Raw genomic sequence first — 22,785 nt, 5'->3', positions numbered from 1 at the left:
ATCTCAGATTTCTCAGATCTGCTTGCTTGCTTACTCACACAACAGTTATAAATTGACTTACATTGGATTGAGAAACAACACTGTAGGATTTTTGACATAGCACTCAGTACCATTAGTGTCCCCCTCCCCCCACTCCTTTATCATAGAGGCTTTAGCAGCCTCCCATCATGCATCCAAGAGTTTAATCCTCCCGTGGTCAACATAAATTGCCCAAGGCATTCTGTACCAGAAACTATTGTCTTCGGCGGGTGCTGCACACAATTAGAGAAGCCACTGTTGGCAACTGACAGTCTTTTTCTAAATGGAGCCCCTCCCAAGGCCTGAGTTAATGATTCTCCACAGCCAGCACCCATGGATGCAGGACCCCTCAGGCTTGCTAATCAAAGCCCTCCTCATTGAAGAGATAGGGGTACTTACAGCATAGGGCCAAAGATGGGACCTCTGCTTTATCCCACGAACAGTAGGAAGGGTGTTTCCCTCTGCTCTGATTGCTGTTTCCATTGTGGAGGAGGAAATTTGCTTTTCAGACACATTGGACACTTGGCGAGTCACTTGGGGGCACATGGGTGACCAGGATGTACATATACTTTACGGGCAGTGTGCACCACCACACCTAATGGAGCCCAGTGCAGAGAGCCTGGCTTCTGTCCCTAGAACTAAGGGGCCATCCCTGATCAAAGAACAGACCCAAGCATCAGATCGATGAGTCAAGTAGCGGGCATGCTGTCAACAGAAAATTTCTTGGCCAAGAATCAAACACATCTGTACATCTTTACAGATCCTTTGGCCATTGCCAATGATCTAGCTGTGTTGTCCCACCAATAGCAACGACTCCTTACCCAAGGTTGCCACCTACGGCATAAAGAACCCTGGGAATATCTTGCCTCACAATTACCCAAGTACACATCGGGTCACTCCTTACTCTGAACATATTAAACCTCAGTCTGCAGAAGCTCATTTCATTGCTCAGGGTGATAATTGACTCATTTCTGAGACACATATCAACACCTCAGAACTGATGGTATTAACCTTGGTTCTATGTTCCCACAAAAACATTTATAGGCCTCTAACCTAAGAGTCTAGCCAAAATTCAGTTGATTTCCGTCCTCTGCCATGGTTAACTCAGTGACTGACGGATGAATGCACCTGATGTGAAAAAACAAGTCTCTGGTATTATAATTGATGGACATACCTTCTGGCTGAGAAAGGGGTCTCCACTGCTGATGGCAGATAGACTTTGTAGGGCCACTAACCGCCTCTGCTGGGCTCCGTGCTGTGCTCAGACCATGATATAAACATATACACAAACTACTCATGCTGTCATACGTGATGCTGCTGAAGCCAAAATACAAAGACACCAAGATGCCCTAGAAATTATTGATATTATCAACTCAATTGTACCTGTTTTACAACTGAAGGCTACCACCCCCATCGGATAGTCTTATGGCTTACTTAGACAAAATTTGCTTTCTTCTAAACAGGCCCTCCTGCTGTTTGAGGCATTAGTTAGAGTCAATCCCCAGTATTTATGGCTTATATACTTTGTTGTGATCAGCAGGCTTACTGGCACCTTATAGATAGATGCCTTTCAGTAATAGATATCTGTGCCAAAATGGTCACTTCTGCAGGTCTTGGCTTCTTGTAATTGTGCACCCTAGGCACCACTGTTGTATCCCATGCTGAGCCTTCCTCCTCACATTGCCTGTCGCCTGTGTGCCCTGCATGTCCATACTTCATTTTGGGCGCCCTCCTTCAAATACCCATTTAGCCCATCAAATACAAATGTGCTGTTTTCCTACCACTTGCAATCATGTGCTTATTGGTGTGGGAGTCCCTGGTACTGACCTGGACACACATGATGTATTCAGTAAACACATGATTAATAGCAACCAAGAAATGTCCCAAACACTCAGAATACGTGTAGCAGACAGCTTATGTTTGAGATGTTTTCCTGAAGGAAAACCCCCTGTCAGCCATGGTAGCTGCTGACTGCTTGGGTTTGGGCTATTTATCAACCAGCCAGGGAGAGCTGTTCCCTAAAACGGCTGCTCGCTGCATGTGGGCAGGCTGCACTGGCAGGGTGCCACCAAGAACACAACAACTTAAACAGGAGCGCTACTAAAATATGTGAACAGAGCTCCAGAACCATACTCACACACTTTCCTGGATCTCTCCAACACTTTTGGATGATTAGATTCAAATTATTTTTTCAGGCTTGATCATCTTAATATAATATGTTGCTTTTGCTTTTCACATGGCTTTTTAATTAATATTCAAATCAAATTCATTTAGGTGAGATTTCTCATTATTCAGTCAACTAACCTCAGAAGTGAACACCAATAAAGTCACTGACATTATCTTCAATATTTGAATCTCAATCGGCTGTAGACACCTGCTCACCTTGTCAGGTCCACAATGGTAAACAAGTTAGGAAGGTTGACATGTGCCCTTTTCTTTGTGTCAGTGGATAGGAGAGTGAAACCTTTAAAACGGGCACCTTCTATCTGTGCACACCTTAAACGGCCAACCCCATGTCCTTTGGACAAACCACCTGAACCAGCTTTCCCTTGTCCTACTCTCCATAAAAAGTACCTTTGAGTAAGAAACATATTTCTATTAAAGTGATGCATCAGTCTTGATGTGTGGTCCTATTAAGGTAGGATGTTGATCCTGTCCTCAAAACGGCAATGATAAGAGAGAAGGTAACTGATGGAAAAAGTCTTTCAGAATAGACACAGGATTTTTAGAAGATGAGGATAAGAAATCCAAGTACCAGGGCCAGCACAGTGGCAGAGTGCTTACATTTGTGTGCTCCACTTAAGTGGCCTGGGGTTCATGGGTTTGGATCCTGGGTGTGGACCTACACACTGCTCATCAAGTCATGCTGCAGTGGCATCCCACATACAAAATGGAGGAAGATTGCCACAGATGTTAGCTCAGTGACAACCATCCTCAAGCAAAAAGAGGAACATTGGCAAGAGATGTTAACTCAGGGCCAGTCTTCCTCACCACACACACACACACACACACAAAAGTGGAATCCAAATACAGAGACTGCAGTATTATAATGTTTTAAGATGCATTAGGCACAAAAGAAAAACTTTGAAACCACCCATAAGAGCTCTAGCAGAACAATCAATGGGTGAATAGGGTATAGTTTCACAAGGGAAAAATGCAGAGCACCCAAATAAATGGATGGGTCCTGTTCCAATATGTGGAGCTCTGAGTGATCATTCTCATCTTTACAACCAGAAAAAACTGAACAACCTGAAAGGCAACACCTCTTCTTAGATCCATGAGAGATTTGAGATTACATAGCAAAACAATGCTCCCAAAATGAGAGACCAGTGAATATAGAGAATTACCACTTACTGGGAGGAGAAATGACTGGAGCCAGCCACCTCTAGGAACACATAAACTGTTAGAGATGAATTTGGCAACATGTGGACTAGTCTGAGAATCAAAAACATTCGTGCCTGTAGTCTTAGGAACCTTCCTAAAATTCGTGAACTTTTCCTACAGAAGCTCAAGCAGGTTCTCACCATGGAGACTGGAAGAAAACTTCTCATTCTCCATGCAGGAAGTGAAGGGAAAACATTTTGATATACACGCAAAGCATCCTCTCTGTAACTTAGGCCATCCCTCAAAGAAAACTAACTTGGCAAAGCCTTATCTCATTGGGGAAGAGCAGTCCAACAACTCCCAGACTCTTCAAGTTTCCTCTATGACAAAAGTGGAGGAATAAATGCTAAGAATCTCTTCTGGAGTTCATAGTCCAGGGATTCTGTCCACCAAAACATTACTAGTTTAATCATAACATAAGAGAATATTTAGCCAGCCTAATACCTTCCCACCATATCAACAGGGATCTAACATAAAAACAGCAGAATAAAATGGGGTTGTAAGACACAGAGTCTACATAATATTGAGTTTCTAGGGATCCCAAAACACACTAGGGAAGGAAATTACGAAGACACTGGAGGATATTGAAGCCCCTGACACCTACAGCTAAAGTGAACATTAATAGTCTAAGGCCTGTTCAGGAAATCATGCAGCCTTACACTAAAGGACTATCTACCTGTAATCTTATTGTGAAAATTCACAAATATGTGGAAATTAAACACTCTTGGACAACAACTGGGTCAAAGAGACAATCAATAGAGAATTTAAGAAATATCTCAATACAAAAATGAAAACAATTTACAAAAACTCGTGCAATGCAGCATAAGGAGTAATAGAAGGGAAGTTTCTACCAATAAACACCTATATTAAGAAAGAAAGCAAAATAACAACCTAAAATTACAACTTAAGGAACTAGAAAAAGAACAACAAACTCAACTTTAAAGTAGCAAAGTTAGGAAAGAAAGATTAAAGATAAACTAAATAGAATATAGGAAAACAGAAAAATTACAAAAATAACAATTTTTTATATAAACACAATAGGCAAACCCTTCACTGAAAAGAATAGAGAAGAATAAAGTATATACAATCAGAAATGAAAGAGGACATATTAAAACAGATGCCTCAAAACTGAAAAGAATCAAAAAGGACTATTATATGTGAAAAAAATTGGATAACCTAGAAGAAATGGATAAATTCCTAGAAACATACAACCTACCAATGAAAAATTAAAAATAGCCTGAACACACCAATAACAAATTCAAAGAATTAATTGCAATCCTTAAACTCTTCCAAAAACTAGAAGGAATGCTTCCAAACTCACTTTTTTGAGGCCAGCATCTACCCGATACAAAAGCCAGAGAAAGACATCCCAAGAAAAGAAAACTACAAGCCAATACCTCTGTTTCAACTTGACTTGGCCATAGTGCCAAAATGTTTAATCCAACATCCCACTAGATATTTCAGTGCAAAGTTTTTCTCCTGAGATTATCATTTCAATGGGTGGAGTTTAAGTGAGTGAGATTACCCTCCACAGTGTGGATGCACCTCAGCCAATCAACTGTAGTTCTTAATAGAACAAAAACTGACCTTCCTTGATCAGGAAGGATTCTGCCTCTAGACTGACTTTTGACTTGGATTACAACCCTTTCTTAGAGTATCCAACCTGCCCATCTAGATTGCAGATTTCCAATTCACCCAAACTCCATAATCAGATGAGCCACTTCCTTAAAGAAAAAGAGCGATGTCAGCATTATGGCAGGGTGAGCTGCTCCCTTCCTCTCTCCCTTTCAATCTATAGGTAGTCAGACATTCATAACTCAACAAAGTTTCCTCTGCTTGACACACCAGTATGCTGGAGAGATCCATGTATCTGTCCATTGGAATTATAATGATTAGAGCACATAGAAGGGGCAGAAATGGGGTAACAGTGGAGGCAGGGCCCACAAACCCAGCCCTCTGGGCATGGCTGATGAGACCACAGCCCCAGAAAACCTGGTGGCAGCAGTGGAGGCAGCACATGCTACTTTGGCCCCCCATTGCTGTGACACCCATGGCCACAGATAAATGTGCAAGAGCAGTAGCAGGCCTGTGACCCCAGACCCCAACTGTGGCTGCAGTGTCTGCAAACCTGACAGCCCCAGAGGCAGTAGAGGTGCATGTGACCCCAGCTCCCACCCCACACTCCCCTCCCCAGCAGCAGCAGTAGTGCCTGTGACCCAGGCATTCCCAGAAACAATGGAGGTACATGCCCTCCCAGTGCCCCTGGTGGTGATACCAATGACCACAGTGACGCTGGCAGCAACAAGCCACCAGCAAACTTGGAGGCACAAGTAGCAACCATGAGGGCACTGGCATCACCTGTGTCAGAGGCAGTGGAGGGATGAAAGTGCTGGCTCTCAAAGGCAGATGCAGCTCAGGTAGCAAGAACCAAAAACTAGGACTATATCACCACCTACTGAAAAACAAAAGAAAGCCCTCTAAATTGTTGAACTTTTAGAATCAAAATAAACAAAACTTTACCTAAATAAGAAATGTATTTACTACTTCAAATGTGCCAGCAGAGGACAACTCATCCAGCACTGTGAAAAATCATGGTAACATGGTATCACAAAAAGCAAATGACAATTCTCCAGACACCAAACTTAAATTCTCAGAAGATGGTGATGTGATAGAGAATTCCAAATAGCTGTCATGAAGGAACTCAATAAGGTAAAAGAAAACTCAGGAAGACAGTTCAATGAGCTCAGGAATATAATTAATGAGCAGAAGCAGCACTTTACCAAAGAGATTGAAACTCTAAAAAAAAGAAGCAAACATATTCTGGAGCTGAAGAACTAGATAAATGAGATGAAGAATGCAATAGAAAGCTTTGGAAATAGAGTAGACCAAATGGAAGAGAGAATCAGAAGCTCAAAGATAGAAATCTAGAAATGATTCATGTGGAAGAGGAGAGAGAATGAAGATTTTTAAAAAATGAAGAAACTCTATGAGAACTATCTGACTCCATTAGAAAAGGCAACATAAAGATAACGGGTATCCCAGAAGGAGAAGATGGGGAGAAGGGAGCAGAGCTTATTTAAAGAAAGAATAGCAGACGACTTCCCAAGCATGGGGAGGGAACTGGATACACAAGTCCACAAAGCTGAGAGAATGCCTAATTCTCTCAATGCAGAAAGACCTTCACCAAGACACATTAGCTTAAAACTGTCAAAAGTCAGTAATAAAGAAAGAATTTAAAATGCAGCCAAGGAAAAAAGACAGTAGCCTACAAAGGTCCTCTCATAGGCTATCAGAAGTTGTCTCAGGAGAAACTCTACAGTCCAGGAGAGAGAGGAATGACATATTCAAAATATTGAAAGCTAAAAACTGCCAGCCAAGAATACTCTATCCAGCAAAGTTACCCTTCAGATATGAAGGAGAAATAAAGGCTTTCCCAGGCAAACAAAACCTAAAGGAGTTCACCACCACTAGACCTGCCTTACAAGAAATGTCTCCGGGAGCCTTTCTCCCTGAAACAAAAAAGAGCAAAAATACACAAATCTGAGAAAGGTGATAAATAGACAGAACCAGTAAATTGCACATCTACTTCAGAATAGGGTGTTAAACACTTAATTATAGCATACAGGCTAGAGTGTAGAAAAGAATTTAAAATAACTATACTTCAATTTAGTAAGAAACTCACAAGATAACAAAGGATAATTTGTGACAACAGAAACATAAAAGGGGAGGAGGAAAAGGTTGGAATCTATATGGGAAAAAGAAGATAAGAAGCTCCCGGGAAAAGGATGGAACCTGTATAGGCAATGAGGATAAGAAGCTATCAGCAGAAAAAGGACTATTTTATCTATAAGATGTTTCATACAAATCTCATGGTAACTACAAAACAAAAATCTAGACTAGAGACACAAAACATAAAAAAGAAGAAACTGACTTAAACATCATAGAAAACCATAAACTAAAATGGCAGACAGAAATACAAGTGAAAAGGAACAATGGAGATATAGAGCAATTGGAAAACAAAAGATAAAACGGCACTGGTAAGTCCTCATAGATCAATAACCCCCATACATGTAAATGGATTGAAATCATGAATCAAAAGGCACAGAGTGGCTAGATGAAATAAAAAACAAGATCCAACCATATATTGCCTTCAGGAGACTCATCTCAGCTCAAAAGATAAACATAGGCTCAAAGTGAAGGAGTGGAAGATGATGCTGCAGGCAAATGGCAGCCAAAAGAAAGGGGGTGTAGCCATACTTCTATCTGACAAAATCAACTTCAAGCCTAAAAAAGGTAACAAGAGAGATGGACATTACATAATGCTAAAAGGACAATCCATCAAGAAGACATAACATTTATTAATATATATGCACCCGACATAAGAGCCCCAAAGTATATACAGTGACTATTAACAGACCTAAAGGGAGAACTTGACAGCAACACAGTAATAGTAGGGGATTTTAACACCCAACATACATCAATGGATGGATCATCCAGACAGAAATTCAACAAGGAAACATGGGCTTTAAATGACACATTAGACCAGATAGATTTAATAGATTTATACAAAATATTCCATCCAAAGCTGCAGAGTACCATTCTTCTCAAGTGTACATGAACTGTTCTCAAGGATAGGCCATATGTTGGGACACAAAACAAGTCTCAATAAATTTAAGAAGATTGAAACCATACCAGGCAGCTGTTCTGACCACAATGGTATGAAACTAGGAATCAGCTACAAGAAGAAAGCTGGAAAAATCACAATTATATGGAGATTAAACAAAATGCTTCTGGACAACTATTGAGTCAATATTTTCACAGAAATAGAGCAAAATTCCTAAAATTTATATGGAACCACAAAAACGCCAGAGTAGCCAAAGCAATCCTGAGAAAAAAGAACAAAGCCAAGGTATCACACTCCCTTATTTCAAACTATACTACAAAACTATAGAAACCAAAAGAGTATGGTGTTGGCAGAAAAAGACACACACAGATCAATGGAATAGTATCGAGAGCCCAGAAATAAATACAACTAATTTATAACAAAGGAGCCAATACCATACAATGGAGAAAGGTAAGTCTCTTCAATAAATGATGTGGAGAAAATTAGACATCCACATGTAAAAGTTTAATAATTAGACCGCTATCTTTTCACCAACATACACAAAAGTTAACTCAAAATGGAATAAAGACTTGAACATGACACCTGAAGCCATAAAATACATAGATGAAAACAGGCAGCGAGCTCCTTGACATTGGTCTTAGCCATGATTTTGTGGACTTGATTCGAATGGCAAGAGAAACAAAAGCAAAAATAAATAAATGGGACTACATCAAACTAAAAAGCTTCTGCACAGCAAAGGAAACCATCAACAAAAGGGGAAGGCAACCTGCCAAAGGGGAAAACATATTTGTACATTATACTTCCAATAAGGGGTTAATATCCAAAATATATAAAGAACATATACAACTCCAAAACAAACAAATCATGCTGCCATGATTACAGCATGGGCAGAGGATCTGAATAGACATTTTTCCAATGAAAACATTCAGATGGCCAACAGACACAGGAAAAGATGTTCAATATCACTAATCATAGGAAATTCAAATCAAAGCCACAATGAGGTATCACCTCACTCCTGTTAGAATGGCTATTATCAAAAAGACAAGAAAAAACAAGTGTTGCAGAGGATGCAGAGAAAAGGCAACCCTCTTACATTGTTGGTGGGTATGTAAATTGGTACAGCCACTATGGAAAATAGCATGGTGATTCCTCAAAAAATTAAAATAGAACCACCATATGGATCACCATTTGATCCAACTGTTTATCCAAAGGATACAAAAACGCTAATTCAAAAAGATATCTGCACCCCTATGTTCATTGCAGCATTATTTACAATAGGCAAGACATGGAAACAACCTAAGTGTCCATTCACAGACGGGAGTGGATAAAGAAGATATGGTATAAAATGGAATACTAAAATGTAATACTACTCAGCCATAAAAAAGGATAAAATCTTGCCTTTTGCAACAACAGGAATGGACCTCAAGAGTATTTTGCTAAGTGAAATAAGTCAGAGGGAGAAAGAAAAATACCATATGCTTTCACTCACATGTGGAAGATAAAACAAAAACAGAAACAAAACAAAAACAAACTGATAGATGCAGACAACAGATTAGTGGTTACCAGAGGGAAGGAGGGTGGGAGAGGGGTGAAATGGGTAAAGGGGGTCAACTGTATGGTGATGGATAGAAAGTAGACTTTTGGTGGTGAGCAAGCTGTAGCATGTACAGATGTCGAATTATAATGTGGTACACTTGAAACCTATATAATGTTATGAACCAATTTTACATCAATTAAAAAAATCACTTATAAAAAATAAAAATTTATACATATGTATAAATTTTATACATATTATATGTATTTATTATATACATATTTATAGACACAGGTGCTTACATACACATGTTGCTTCTGTTTCCCTGGAGAGCCTTAACTAACACCATATTTTATTTTAAAATCTTTATAAATCAAATGAGTGATTCATTTTAAGTGAGAAACCATTTCTGTGTCTGTAGACTTACAAACATTAATTTTTAAGTAGCGTTCGATACTTCTTAGGAAATCATTAAAAATAAATTTTCTCACTTTTGTTCACATATGAAATGACAAGTGAATATTTCTTGGAATGGGCTTCATATTAACTATATTAGGGTGTCCTAACACTGTGGGGGGCTCTGCTGACCCACATCCCAATAAAACTTGGGAAAATTATTTTAATGACAAACATTTAAATTCATTAGAAGTGGTCCTAAAGGCAAACAGGAAGTGAAGATCTATTCAAGAAAATCTATGAAGATTTGTAAGAAATGTGTCTGTGATATTGGAACCAAGAGCACACCCTCCCTCACTCCTGCCAGCTCACATTAGTGAAGACTCCACTCCAGACTCCCACAATCTAGAGCACGGGGCACTGTCACCCCAGCTCCCACTCAGAGGGCTTCCTTCCTGGAAATAACAGGACTTCATATTTTCAAACCCTGCCCCCAGCTGCCTGTTGCTGAGGGTGAACAAGTGCTGGGAGAGTTTGCTTGAAAAGTTGGGACGTATTATTCCCATCCCTCCACTTGGAACTGAGGTGGTGTCTTTGGAGTAGTGAGCTGTCAGTACTGGTGCACCGGTCACCCTGTCCCAGCTGCTGAGGTGGCTGGAACATAAGTCATCCATGAGCTGCCAGGAGACACAGTGAAGACGACCTCTGGCTGCTGTCTATCCCCTCCCCTGAGCACTCAACTCCTGAAGTGGGATTGTCACTCAGAAAGAGGCTTCCCGTTGTCCTCCAGACAACTCCAGGGTCCTGGCACAGAGATTTTTCCTGAACGTGGGGGTGAAGCAAGCCATAAAGCACACAGCTCTTAAGACCTTTCCAAAGAATTAATGTGGTTGGGAAAAGATCATGAAAAGTGCAAGTCAAGGGACGCTCTCAAAAAAGTGGAGAATGAGGTGAAAGGCAATTAGCAGTAGATTTGTGTATTTAATAAAGATACAGCTTAGACCGTGGGCTGACTAGTTTTCTGGAAAGAACCGGGAGGTAGACTGCTGGGAGGACAAATATCCAACAGTGACTTCAGGAAGTGTTTCTACAAAGGAGCAGACTGTTATTGGACTAACTGGTAGAGCCAATGATGCCCCCAGGACCCTGATGAAAACAGGAGAGCAATCAGGCAGCAGTTAATTGAATGGAACCACCGCATGTGGCCCCTAAAGGAGGAAGAGAGCCCTGGCAATACCGTTGTCCCCCAGGACAGCAGTGGGCTCACCCAGAGCGGGGCCCACCTGAGGAGCTGGGGAAGAGGTTTCGCTCTGTATGGCGGGCGGTGAGAAAAACAACTTTTGTTTTGAGTTGCTGCCTCGGCGTGTTACAGTCTGAGGCCCTTGCTCACACCCGGAATCTGGACGGTTAGAGAAGGACCTGAGTTTAGGATTCTGCGCTAAGTTCCCGCTTTACTTTCCCAGGGCGCCTCTTAAATTGAGCACTTAGAGCCCAGCCCAGGAATAGTTAGTGCCCTCCGCCCCAACCCCCTTCTAAGTACCGGGTGCTTGCTCCCTGCTCTCTGTCTCCTGCTCGCTCCTGACCTGGACAGAGGACGGCCCTTCCCCCGGCTCACTGCACCCTCAGCCCCTGCTTCAGTGGCCTGTGAATAACAAATCCTGTGACTGTTCCTTTGGGTGGGTGCATTGAAACTGCCCCTTCAATCAAAATGACCTTGTGGGTTTCACTTCCCCACAGTGGGAGCTCGGATGCTGAGGGAGCTCCCTGCTGACCCTGTGTGGGTGGCCTGTGCCCCCTCCTTCAGTGGGTCATAATCTGCCTATCAATTCAATACACCAGCTCCAGCTTCTGCACACAATGGGCCATGGGGATGGGGCTGTGGGCTGTTTGTACCCCACTCAATGCCTTGGAGCTGTGACGGGCTCACTAACCTCCTCTCCTGGACTGCTCAGTCTCTGTGGGAGGGAACCATTGCTTGCTGGGGGTCTGCGGTGGGGATTTCTGCTGCTACATTTTGCTGCTACCAGGTGTTGCCTGATTCCCGCCCTACACTGTCAGTGCTGTTACAGGTCAGACTGCCCTGCAGAGACCAGCCTGCAGGCCTCAGTCTGAGGTGGGTGTGTTTCCCACTCCTCTCTGAGAGACCCCGCTGGGTGTCAGGGCTGGAGGTGATGGGCTGCAATCCTATTAGGAAGTCCTGGCATTGAGCCCAGGTGAGCTGACTGGGAAGGTAGGGGTCTGCCCCGTTCCCCTAGGCAGGGACCAGGGGCCTGGGCCATCAGGTCCTGGGAGCCAAGGAGAGTTCGCCTAGATCGGTGCTGGGAGGGGAGGCGGCTGCTGGGCCCACGGTGTCAGTGGTAGGTATCGGGGTGTTGAGCTTGGCCAGCCAGCCCTACCCCGAGACACAGGCAACCCTACCAGGGGCGTCATGGCAGGCTGGCCGGGCAAATGCTGTGAGGCAAGTGCTTATGTTGCTGCATTCCTTGCTGCTGTCACAAATCATCCCTGACCCCAGGGGATATGGGAGTCCCACCCCTGACATGGTGCAGCAGAATGAATTCTCCCTAAAAGCAGGCCCCTGAGCACATGGTACCAGCTCCTCCCAAGTCCCCAGAGGAGGCTGGAAAACTACCAGATACTTGTAAGACCCCTGCTCCAATGGCTTGGGCTTTCCTGAGAGTGGCGGTGTTGTCAACATGCCAAATCACCATTGCTACATTCTTGGGGCTCAGGAGCTTTCCCGAATACATCAGCTATTATTGCACTGGTAGAGGTGGACTCCAGCCCCTGGAGGATGATGGGGACACCCTAGAATGGGAGGCAGCAGCATGTGAGTTGGGGAAGAGGCAACATCCTTGGGTCTTCCCCGTCACTATCCTTCGTACCAAGAGGTCCAGTGCCAACCAGTATGAATGAGAGACGGACACACGTAACAATAGTAACTATACCAGGATGGAAATGTGAGGTTTTCTAGAAAAATTTGTCCAAAGGGAGGAAGACAAGGACACTTGTTGGCTTTTACGGGTCTTTGAAACCAGATCCATGCTGTTGCTCACAGAGGCTGAGATGTGCCAGATGGCTGGATTGGCCAGCGATCCCAAAATTCACAATTAGTTAAAAAATCTCAAGGTATTGAAGGCCCATTTCACTAGAGACACCCTAGGGGAGCCCACAGACTTGTCATGGCAGCAAGGGTGCTCCCAAATGCATTGAGCCGCCAGGGCAGAAGATGCGGACAAAGTAAAAACTGAACTTGACTCTGCAGAAGAGACCCCTCAAGGCTCTGGAGCCCACAGGGATGAGGGGGAGACGCTCTGCCTCTCCTGACTTGGACATTTATGGCTTGGCACCAAGCCCAGCCTTCCATCACGGTTATCACAGCGAAGGGTCACTGTGCATGGAAAACCCTGCATGAAACGCACCTCCTGTTACATCAAATTGGATGGTTCAATGGGTGTATTGTTCTGTTGAGAGCCAGGCCCCCACAGAGCCCCTGACCATTTCCAACCCAGAGGAAGCACCCTTAGGGCCAACATCTAAGGAGTTCTTCTTAAAAGGCAGTCCCCTAATTATAAGGCCATGTGTCACAATTCATAGAAATGTCAGCTACAGTACAGGAGGCATTAGACTGCATCGATGCTGTAGCTGGACAGGAAAAAGAGAATTTTCCAAATCTTGTTTCCTGGTAAAGGTGAATGGGCCCCACTGCTCCCTCAATCAGGAACCCACTGAAGGGCCCTAGGGAATATAGGGGCGTCCAGGTCCCTTACTGCTCCCACAGAGGGGTGGCACCTTGACCCACCTCCTTCCCTCATGAGATGACCAGTCTCCCTGCACTGGGAGCTCTGGACATCAGGGGTCCCTAACGACCGAATTTCAGTACAGCCTGACCACAAGTTAGAAGCATTTGCTCAGGCACTGTGGGCTCAAGAGACTGCTGCCTCTGGTCCAAGGATGGATGCTGTCACCTCTCAGAATGCCCCAGCCCTGTCAGCAGGATCCGAGATCCCATACCCTGATGTCTGAGAGTGGCAGCTACCAAGGCCCCTGGCCTAAGAACCCAGAAGTTCTCCAGAGCTGGTCCTTCCTCTGGGGGACAATTGCCCGCATACTTATTTAATTATCAATTGGAACACACATAATAAACATTTTACTGCTGTCATTGACCCTGAAGCCCCACTTACAGTGCTTCCTAGGAACCCCTCCAAACATAAGCAAGGGGCACCTTTTAAATGAAAAGGTGTAACAGGTGGGACAGGAGAAGGTGTTCAACTTCCATTGGCTGTCACTCTTGGAATAATCTGTGTTAAAAATCTTTTAGTGGTGGTGACCCCTCAGGTCCTACCCTTTCTTGTTATATGTATGGATGCCTTGAGGCACCACTACACTGTCTGGAACAAACCCACATTCCTGGCCTTCCTGGTGGGAGCTGAACATTGGGAGCCAGCAAAACTGCCACTCCTGCTTCCGACCGTAAATACCCTCCAATGGCATTTGTGATAGGGGACTGAGGAATTATGGCCCATAATTCAAGATTTATTAGACACCATTTCTCCTTTCAGTTCTCCTGTTTGGTGGGTATTGAAGCCAAACACTATGGAGTGGCATCCTACAGTTGACTACCAGAATTTAAACACTCAGGTGCCCCCATGAAAGCTCCCATTCCCAACATTGTTCAATTAATTGAAGACATCCAAAGGGCTCCAGAGGACACTTTGCTGTGATCAATCTAGCCAATATGTTCTATTCAGTATTGATCACCAAGGAGCCCCAGCCAGAACATTTGCACATTTGAAGGGACCCAATAGACCTTTACCCAGCTGCCTAGGGACTATCTTAATGGCCAGGCTATTGCCCATAATCTTTGCTGGCAAAACCTGGATGCCTTTACAGTGTTCCCTTGCACCATCTGACACTATATTGATGGCATTCTAACTGGGGGCCCCTCGGACGATGTAGTGTCTGAGGCCCTAACATGGGTGGTGGACCAACTACAACATAGACGTTAGGCTATTGCCCCACATAAATTTCAAAGGCCAGCCACAACTCTTCAATTTCTCATCCTCTGAAGGCTAGCAAATCCCACTTCCAATTAAACATCAATTATTAACTATGCAGCCTCCCATCAAGCTACAACAAGCCCAACACATCTCAAGTTTCTTCATACTTTGGAGGCAACACATACCACACTTAGCCATCACTCTCAGACCCATACATGCAGTCAACACAAATCCTCCACATTTCACTGAGGAGAATCTCAACATCAAGACTTACAGCTGGGCAAAGGTCAACTCATTAAGCTCTTCCCCTACTCCGTTGGGCTGAGGCACTGGCCACCATGGACTATGCATCCTCGAACCTTGGACTAAACACAGCTCCTCCTGGTTGCCTATGGGCTTCTGGACCAGACAGCTGCCCCCACAGCTGTCTGCTATACCCTCTTAGAACATCGAATTCTGGCCACATGGGGCCAGCCCCATGGCATAGTGATTAAGCATGCATGTTCTACTTCAGCGGCCCAGGGTTCAATGGTTCAGATCCTGGGCATGGACATAGCACGGTCCTAGTTTGATGGCATACCATCAAGCCATACTGAGGTGGTGTCGCACATAGAGGAACTAGTGTATAACTAGGACATACAACTTTGTACTGGGGCTTAGGGTAGAAAAAAAAATTCTGGCCACTTACAGGACTTTGTCAGAAACAGAGTCCTTCATAGGAAAGGAGCCTGGTCCCCTGCATACCCATATTCCTGTCACATCATGGATAAGGGATGCCTCCCAATAGCAGCTCAGTGTGGGTATAAATGCCTCTTTGCTGAAATAGAAATGGTATATTCAGGAATGGGCTAAACCTGATGTGGCAGGTCTTTCTAAGTTATAAAAGGATGTGATTTCCCCACTCCTCAGCCCCCTGCCCACAGACCTTGAGGAACTGGTTACAGTTCCCCCACTGCCTAAGACTCTGGTGACCTGGGGTAGCCCCTGGGAAGAGCTGATGGAGTGACAAAGGGAGTCTGTTTACTAGGCAGACAGCAATGCCGCTACTGTACGGAGAGCAGTAGGGTACCATCCTGCCAGTGGTGCCACTCTTACCAAAAATGGCAAGTCAGAGTTGGCTCAGCTGGCTGAGCTGGTGGCAGTAAAAATGGCTGTACAGAGCACTGATGCCCATGACAAGTCTCTCGTCCGCCTTTCTACTGACCCATGGGCAATTGCTAACAGGCTAGTGGTTTGGTCAGGCCAATGGCAGTGGGACAATTTTCACATTCAAGGCCATCCCATTTGGAGTGCCCCAATTTGGAGGGACATTCCCCAGGCACCAGTCACAGTTAAGGTTACTCACATTTCACAACATACAAATGCTACCACACCAGAGGCTGTCTTTAATGCTAAGGTAGATGCCTTTGCCTGAATCCAAGTCACCACCTGTTCAGGGCTCTCAACCACCGACTCTTTCCCAAGAAATGTGGACTCCACTCACTACCACAAAACTGCAGATTCCCCCCGGTCAATCAACCCTCAGCTCCCCTATTCCGGCCTTTCTTAGTCACCACTTCCTTACTCCTTATTCCCTGGCCAGATGGTCCCATTTCTCTTTGGGTCATGGGGGAGCTGCTGCCACACTGGCCTGGGCCCACAGCAGGGGTGTTTCCTGTATGGCAGCCCTTGCAAAATGCATTGATTTGAATTGGAAACTATGCACTCAAGCCAAAAACTGGAAACTGCCCCATACGCTTTGGTTCCTTGAGAGGACTGCCCTTTTACCCTCTGGCAGGATGATTTCATAAGGCTGCTTCCTCCATCTGCAGGCACTACCCACTTTGCCATTATGTGTGGTTACTTTTAGCAGCCTACTTCTTGCTCCACCCACCAGGAACCCCTCTGGGGAGCAGGTAATCTCTTTTTTTTTGCTAATTATATCCTGCCCCCATTTGTCCCTCCTGACATCATTGACTCAGACCAAACATCTCATTTTACGGCCCATGTAACCCAACTCTGGGCTCTCCAACAGGGCGTCTGAACTTTCATCTCCCATACCAGCCACAGGCCTCTGGCGTTACTGAATGCCACCATGGTCTTGGAAAATCCTGGCTGCTTAAGTTTCCAGGGGGTAAATGGACTCCTAAATGGGCTTCCTTGCTGCCAGGGGCACTCACTACTTTAAACTCTAGGCCATACGGCCATCGTTCTCCTCACACCAACTGAGCTCCCCCAGCCATGCTGCAGATGATTATCATGGGGGAATCTAATGCCTCCAGCTTATGGGAAAACATTATGTACATTTTCCCAACAATTTTGTGTCCCCTTACATATTTCAAACATTGATTGTCTCACTTTCTAATATTCATTGGCAACCTGCTCCGGGACAGGTGGTTAGCTATGACCCCCTGGTCATATACAGTCCTGGCCCATTAGAAAAACACAAACCCACATGCTGCTGCTGGACCGCACTTCCCTACTTGATCTGCAAATACCAGCTGAAAGTCCAGTGTTTAGTAGCTTTAGTGGGTGGTTCATTTCTCCTAACCATCCCTCCCCACAGGAAGTGGAAATAATTGTACCCGGACCCACTGAAGGAGCCATGTGGATCTCTAAAAGGGGGAAGAGGCACTCAGGTTGGTTAACACCAGCAACACTAGAAAATGACAAGATGGCAATATGGTCACAACATGTGGCCCTATCCCACTTTGGAGGAGGCCACCAATGAGCTGCTGACCCACAGTGGCCCCATAATAAATCTTCTCGTGGGGTAGTCAGTGGGCAGAAGCAAAACTATAAAATGTGGATGCTCACTGCTGCTGGCCTTACTCTGTGCCTTTGTGCCATCTGGGCCATGGGGCTTCTCCTCAACCCCAGAGAGGCAACACTGGAAAGTTGCTGGAACTGCACAGCACTCTCCCATAATTGCAACCCAGGATGCAGGGTGGTGTGTGATAGAAGTCAGGCCTAGAGGGGCTGTGCCCCAAAGGCTACCAGGTGTGGATGCTGGCTGGGTGATTCAAGCCCTCTATCTTAAATGGGATCAATGGCACAAATGCTTAAAGGCCACCAACCCCGCCAAAACAGTCACTGACGTCCTGACCTTCAGACACTGGCCCTTGCACTGCCCTAATTTCAATCCTAATTGGCTGACAGGCTTATGCAGTTCAACCAGTATATACCATCTCTGGTAATACAAGGTGAAGCATTACATTGTCAGGAGCATATAACTAAAATTTTTTGTAACCTTCCTCTGTAGCAGAGATGACACCAAGGAAGACTTGGCAGCTGATCATGGTGAGCACTCCCTGGGACTTGGTTGCTGAACTGAATGCTTGTTTATCTAAATTCCCTGCTGATGGCCCCCATAGGTTGCATTTTGCAAAATTACATGTTTACCCAAGGCCCTCCTGCTCACTACAATGCTTGCTGCTCAAGGGTGAGGCGATACTCTGCCTGCCAGGTCCACCTTTGAGCTTTGAGAGGCCAGGGTATGTGTCGAATCTCACAACCTTACAGGGGCTCCTTTAAACACTTCACTCAATTCCTTGCCTTCACCACACACTTTACATTAGTCCACATTATGAGTCCTACTGGGAGGTAGTGAACTTAATTTCTGTCGGGAGAATATTTCCCTGAATTCAGATGCTACCACCACCACAGCATCCCCCTACACCCTCCAGGACCACAGCTGCACGGTCACCTCCCTACACCACCCTGAGGGGACCCTTTCCAATGGTTACCACTCAGGACTCCACAGTCCTCTTGGTCAAAACTTCCAATAGTCTTAATATTTTTATACGATGAGCAGAAACTGGAGCTCATCTGGGAAGGAGCACTGGAATTGCTAGGCATGTTACCAGGCTCAACAACAGCTTTATCCTGAGTAATGGCCCACAGGACTGACTTATTGACCCTGCCCAATTTGCACAACAGAAGGCACCCCATGCGTCCCTGTGGCTTGCCCAGCTGCTCTCTATGGTTCTCAACTGCAGCCAGGCAGGTCACTTTGCAATTGACTATGCAGCACCTGGCAGGACCCCCAACATGCCTTTTATAACCCCCTACATCTGCCCAGGACCAACACCATTTGGATGAATATGACCTACACCCCCTCCCAAGGAGCACAATCCCTATGGTCTTGGGCCTTGAGGCCCAGCCATATGGGGGGAACAAGTATTTACTTCCTCTTTCCCGATCAAGCAGTTGGTGTCCACTGTGGGTCCAATGCCCTGTGGCCGTCACACATATGTGGTTCTCCATATGTGCACTTCTCCTTCCCTCCACCTCCAATGCACTTTTCTCCTTGATGGCCTCCGGAGTCCTGTCTGTTCCTACTGGACAGGAACTTCAATCCATTTCTCTTTCTGCCCCCTCACATCAAAAGCATTAATCTTTAATCCCCATTACATTGGGAGTAGGTCTGCTACCATCCCTCACCCAGACTGGACTAGATGCAGCCACACTGGGCTCACAACAACACAATATTAAGGCAAACACCAACCTGTCAGCCACCTGGCTTGATGCACAGGGATATTACACCAAAGCCAGGCCTTACTACAACAACAGGATTCTTTAGCACAGATGGTTTCCATAACCGTTTAGCTCTAGATTACTTATTGGCCAAGAAAGGAGGGGATGTGCTGTAAAGGGCACCACCTGCTGCATGTATGTTAATAATTCTGGACAAATTTACAAAGGATGGCCCAACAGGTGCAAGGATTCCATAATCTCACTGTAGCGTTTAATCAAATACTTACCTTAACCTCATCCAAGGGCTTTGATTTATTTTCTTGGCTGGACCCCGAAAAAGGGCCAGAGGGTTATGGACAGGATTTGAAACTATCATTCATCTGTTAAAATTGTTGATTGACATTTTGCTTTCTTCAAATGTTTCATCCGCTGGGTGACCAAGACCCTGCCAATGGCTTTTAATATCTCCACCATCCAGACAGTGCCCACAATTTTCCCTAAAGGCTAATGCCTAGGCATCATGGGGTCAATGTTGATGAGAAAAGTAGCTATGTTGGTTTGCTACCTAGGTATGTTACAGTATGACGACCCTGTTCACACCCAGAGTCTGGACATTTAGATAAGGACCTGGGCTTAGGATTTCCGCCATCAGTCCCCACTTTGCTTTTCCTGGGAGACTTTTTAAAATAACCACTCAGAGGTGAGTCTGCAAAAAGTTAGTGACCTCCGCCCCAACCGCCTTATAAGTAACAGGTGCTTGCTACCCTGCTGTCTGTCTCCCGCTCACTCATGACCTGGCACAGAGGACTTCCCTTCCCTCGGTTTATTGCACCTCTGCCTATTTCTGGGATCTATAAGTAACAAATCTTGTGACTGTACTTTCTCTGTGTGGATGTATTGAAACTGCCGCTTCAATCAAAATGACCCCAGGGATTTGATTTCCCCAAAGTGGGAGCTCAGGTGCTGAGGGAGCTCCCTGCTGACCCCATGTGGGTGGCTTGTACCTCCCCATTCAGCAGGTCATAATCTGCCCACACTGAATTTAATGCACCAGCTCCAGCTTCTCAACACAACTATTATACAGTGCACTCCCTTAAAGTGTACAATTTAGCAGTTCAGTATACTCACAAATACGTGCAATCATCCCCCCAGGCAACTTCTGCACATTTTCATCACCTCAAAAAGAAACTCACCTACACTTTATCTATCACTCCCAATATTCCCATCTTCCTCCTCCAATCCCCCAAGATGTAGGATCCGTTAATCTACTTCTGACTCTGTAGCTTTCCCTATTTGGGCTCTCAAATGAATGTGTTACAGGCTCTTAACATCAGCCCTGATATCAGTTCCCCACATTGAACCCAGCGTATATGGGGTTAAAACTAAAACCCACCACCCCCTTTCCTGCTTCTCTAGCTCCACTCATATGTAAATACCTGTTTCTTTAAACTTGGATTCCTTGAGCTTTACAACTAAGTGGGAGTTACAAATCGTTAAAAGCCCAGGTGGCCTGGAGTTGGAGGCACACTAAAGTTTAGCTAATCATGTGTCCTGCAAGTTTGCCAGAAAAGCCGCTGTCTCAAGAGTATCAAGGAGCGGAGGCTTCCCAGACCTCAACTCCTCAACTTCTGGCGCTGGAACCCGCCTCAAACAGGAAGACGAGACACCAGCGAAGGACGCGCACCTGCCATCTCCTCTCTCACTAGTCCCCGCCCCCGCCTCGCGGCAAGCAGCCTCTCAAGGCCAAACGCAGGCTGGTGGGAAGGCGCCGAGCTGCACAAGCTACATGTTCCCCCCTCCCCTACCCAAAACCCCAAATAAAAATCCCTACCCGTTCCTCATCGGGGAGCTAGCAATTTTTGAGGCATGAGCCCTTGCTTTGCTCCCTGTGCCTGGCATAGTAAAAACCTTTCCTCTTCCACTCAAGACTCTGTTCTCGTTATTTGGATTGGCATCGGGTTCAGGGACCAAACTTTCGGTTACAATATCTCAAGTTAAAAAAAGAATGAAGTATTGATACATGCTACAACATGGAATTCCCTGAAAAAATTATGCCAAGTGAATGAAATCAAACACAAAGACCACATACTATATATTTCCATTCACCTGAAAGTCAACAAATACAGAAATTTATAAAGACAGAAAATAGATTAGTGGTTCCCTGGGGCTGACACTTGGAGGAGCTAAGCAGGAAGATAGGGCAGTGGTGGGTTAAGGGCATAGGGGTTTCTTTTTAGGTGATGGAAATGTTGTGAAATTGACTGTGGTGATGATTGCACTGAAGACCATGAGTTGTAGACATTAAAGGGGCCCATTGTATCGGATGTGTATTGTTTTTCAAAAAAAAATTCAAATAAGTGAATAAATGCATTAAGAGTTTTGAAACGCAAATGAGTTTTGCAATCCAATCTCTTAATTAAGCACATGAATACTTTTCAGGTACATCCCACATTTACATAACCTTTTCTGGTTTTTTGTTGTATCAGTCCAAACAGGAATTGAATTACCTTAGGGATACTATAGCCTTCACACTTCAGAGTTCTCTCAGGATACATTCAAACAATGACCTAAAGTAAATTTCCCTCCAGGGTAAAAGGTACACCTGAGAATTGAATGAACACACCTCCCACCGTGTGGTTAGACTGAGAAGAGACCTTGCGCCCAGCTGGGGCTGAGGTTCCAACTTCCCATCAGAGCTAAGGGGTTGGGAGGCCAGAGGATTCCTTAAAGTCTGACAGGAGTGGGGTTGGGGAAGCGCAGGGTGGAAGACTCAAGGCTGTCAACAGTCAGAGATCAAAGTGGAGCCAGAGTAATCATTACGCACCGTGAGTTGACTATGAAGTGTCTGTGTTTGCAAAGAGTCACAGTTCCTCGAGTGGCCTCGTGGCATCGCCATTTCAATGCAGAAGTCCCCGAGAGGACAAGGTTCAGCTCCGGGTCAGCTCAGACGCCTGACCTCCGACCGGCTATCACTCAGGAGCGAGAGGGAGGGGCCTTATGACCTGTCCAATCAGAGTCGGCTCTGGGGCAGGTGGGCGGGGCGACGCTCAGCAGCCACCTCCGGCTTCCTCTCGCTCCACAATCCTTCCGATGGCTGGCCGCCTGCCCTGAAAGTGTCCACGGTGCTCTGCCGCGGACTCCGTGGCGCCGTGACCTGTACCGAGTCGTAGGGAGGACGCCGGGGGCCCCACGAGCCTCAGCAATGGTGAGAGTTCAGCCCCGGAGGAGGAGGGGCTGGTGGGAAGCGGCGGGGCGGGCCCGGCCTCCCCCGTCCCCTCCGGGCTCTGCGGCCCCGAGTCCGCGGAGGCGCCGCTCGGCCCTCAGGCCCCTCCGGCCGCAGCGTGGGGGCGGGGCCGTCAGCCGGTCCCCGGGCG

General features: G+C 45.5%; 1 protein-coding gene across 3 annotated transcripts in view; it reads left to right on the top strand.

Annotated features, from left to right (window-relative positions):
- LOC100064925 (zinc finger protein 709) overlaps positions 1-22,785 on the top strand; it is a 78,610-nt gene that overhangs the window by 44,654 nt on the left and 11,171 nt on the right. Inside the window, exon 1 of one of the 3 annotated variants that reach the window (XM_023645333.2) lies at positions 22,438-22,616. The exons of 1 other annotated variant lie outside the window; for it this stretch is intronic. In XM_023645333.2, coding sequence (XP_023501101.2) covers positions 22,614-22,616 — 3 coding nt within the window. In that variant the 5' untranslated portion in view covers positions 22,438-22,613. Of the gene's footprint in view, positions 1-22,437; positions 22,617-22,785 lie in introns of those variants that run through there. One more of the 3 variants, XM_070274018.1, reaches the window with a different exon arrangement.

The sequence above is a fragment of the Equus caballus genome, chromosome 7, assembly GCF_041296265.1.
Source record: "Equus caballus isolate H_3958 breed thoroughbred chromosome 7, TB-T2T, whole genome shotgun sequence".
NCBI classification, from domain to species: domain Eukaryota; kingdom Metazoa; phylum Chordata; class Mammalia; order Perissodactyla; family Equidae; genus Equus; species Equus caballus.
The sequence above is the reverse complement of the archived record's forward strand: the minus strand, read 5'-3'. Positions and strand labels throughout refer to the sequence as shown.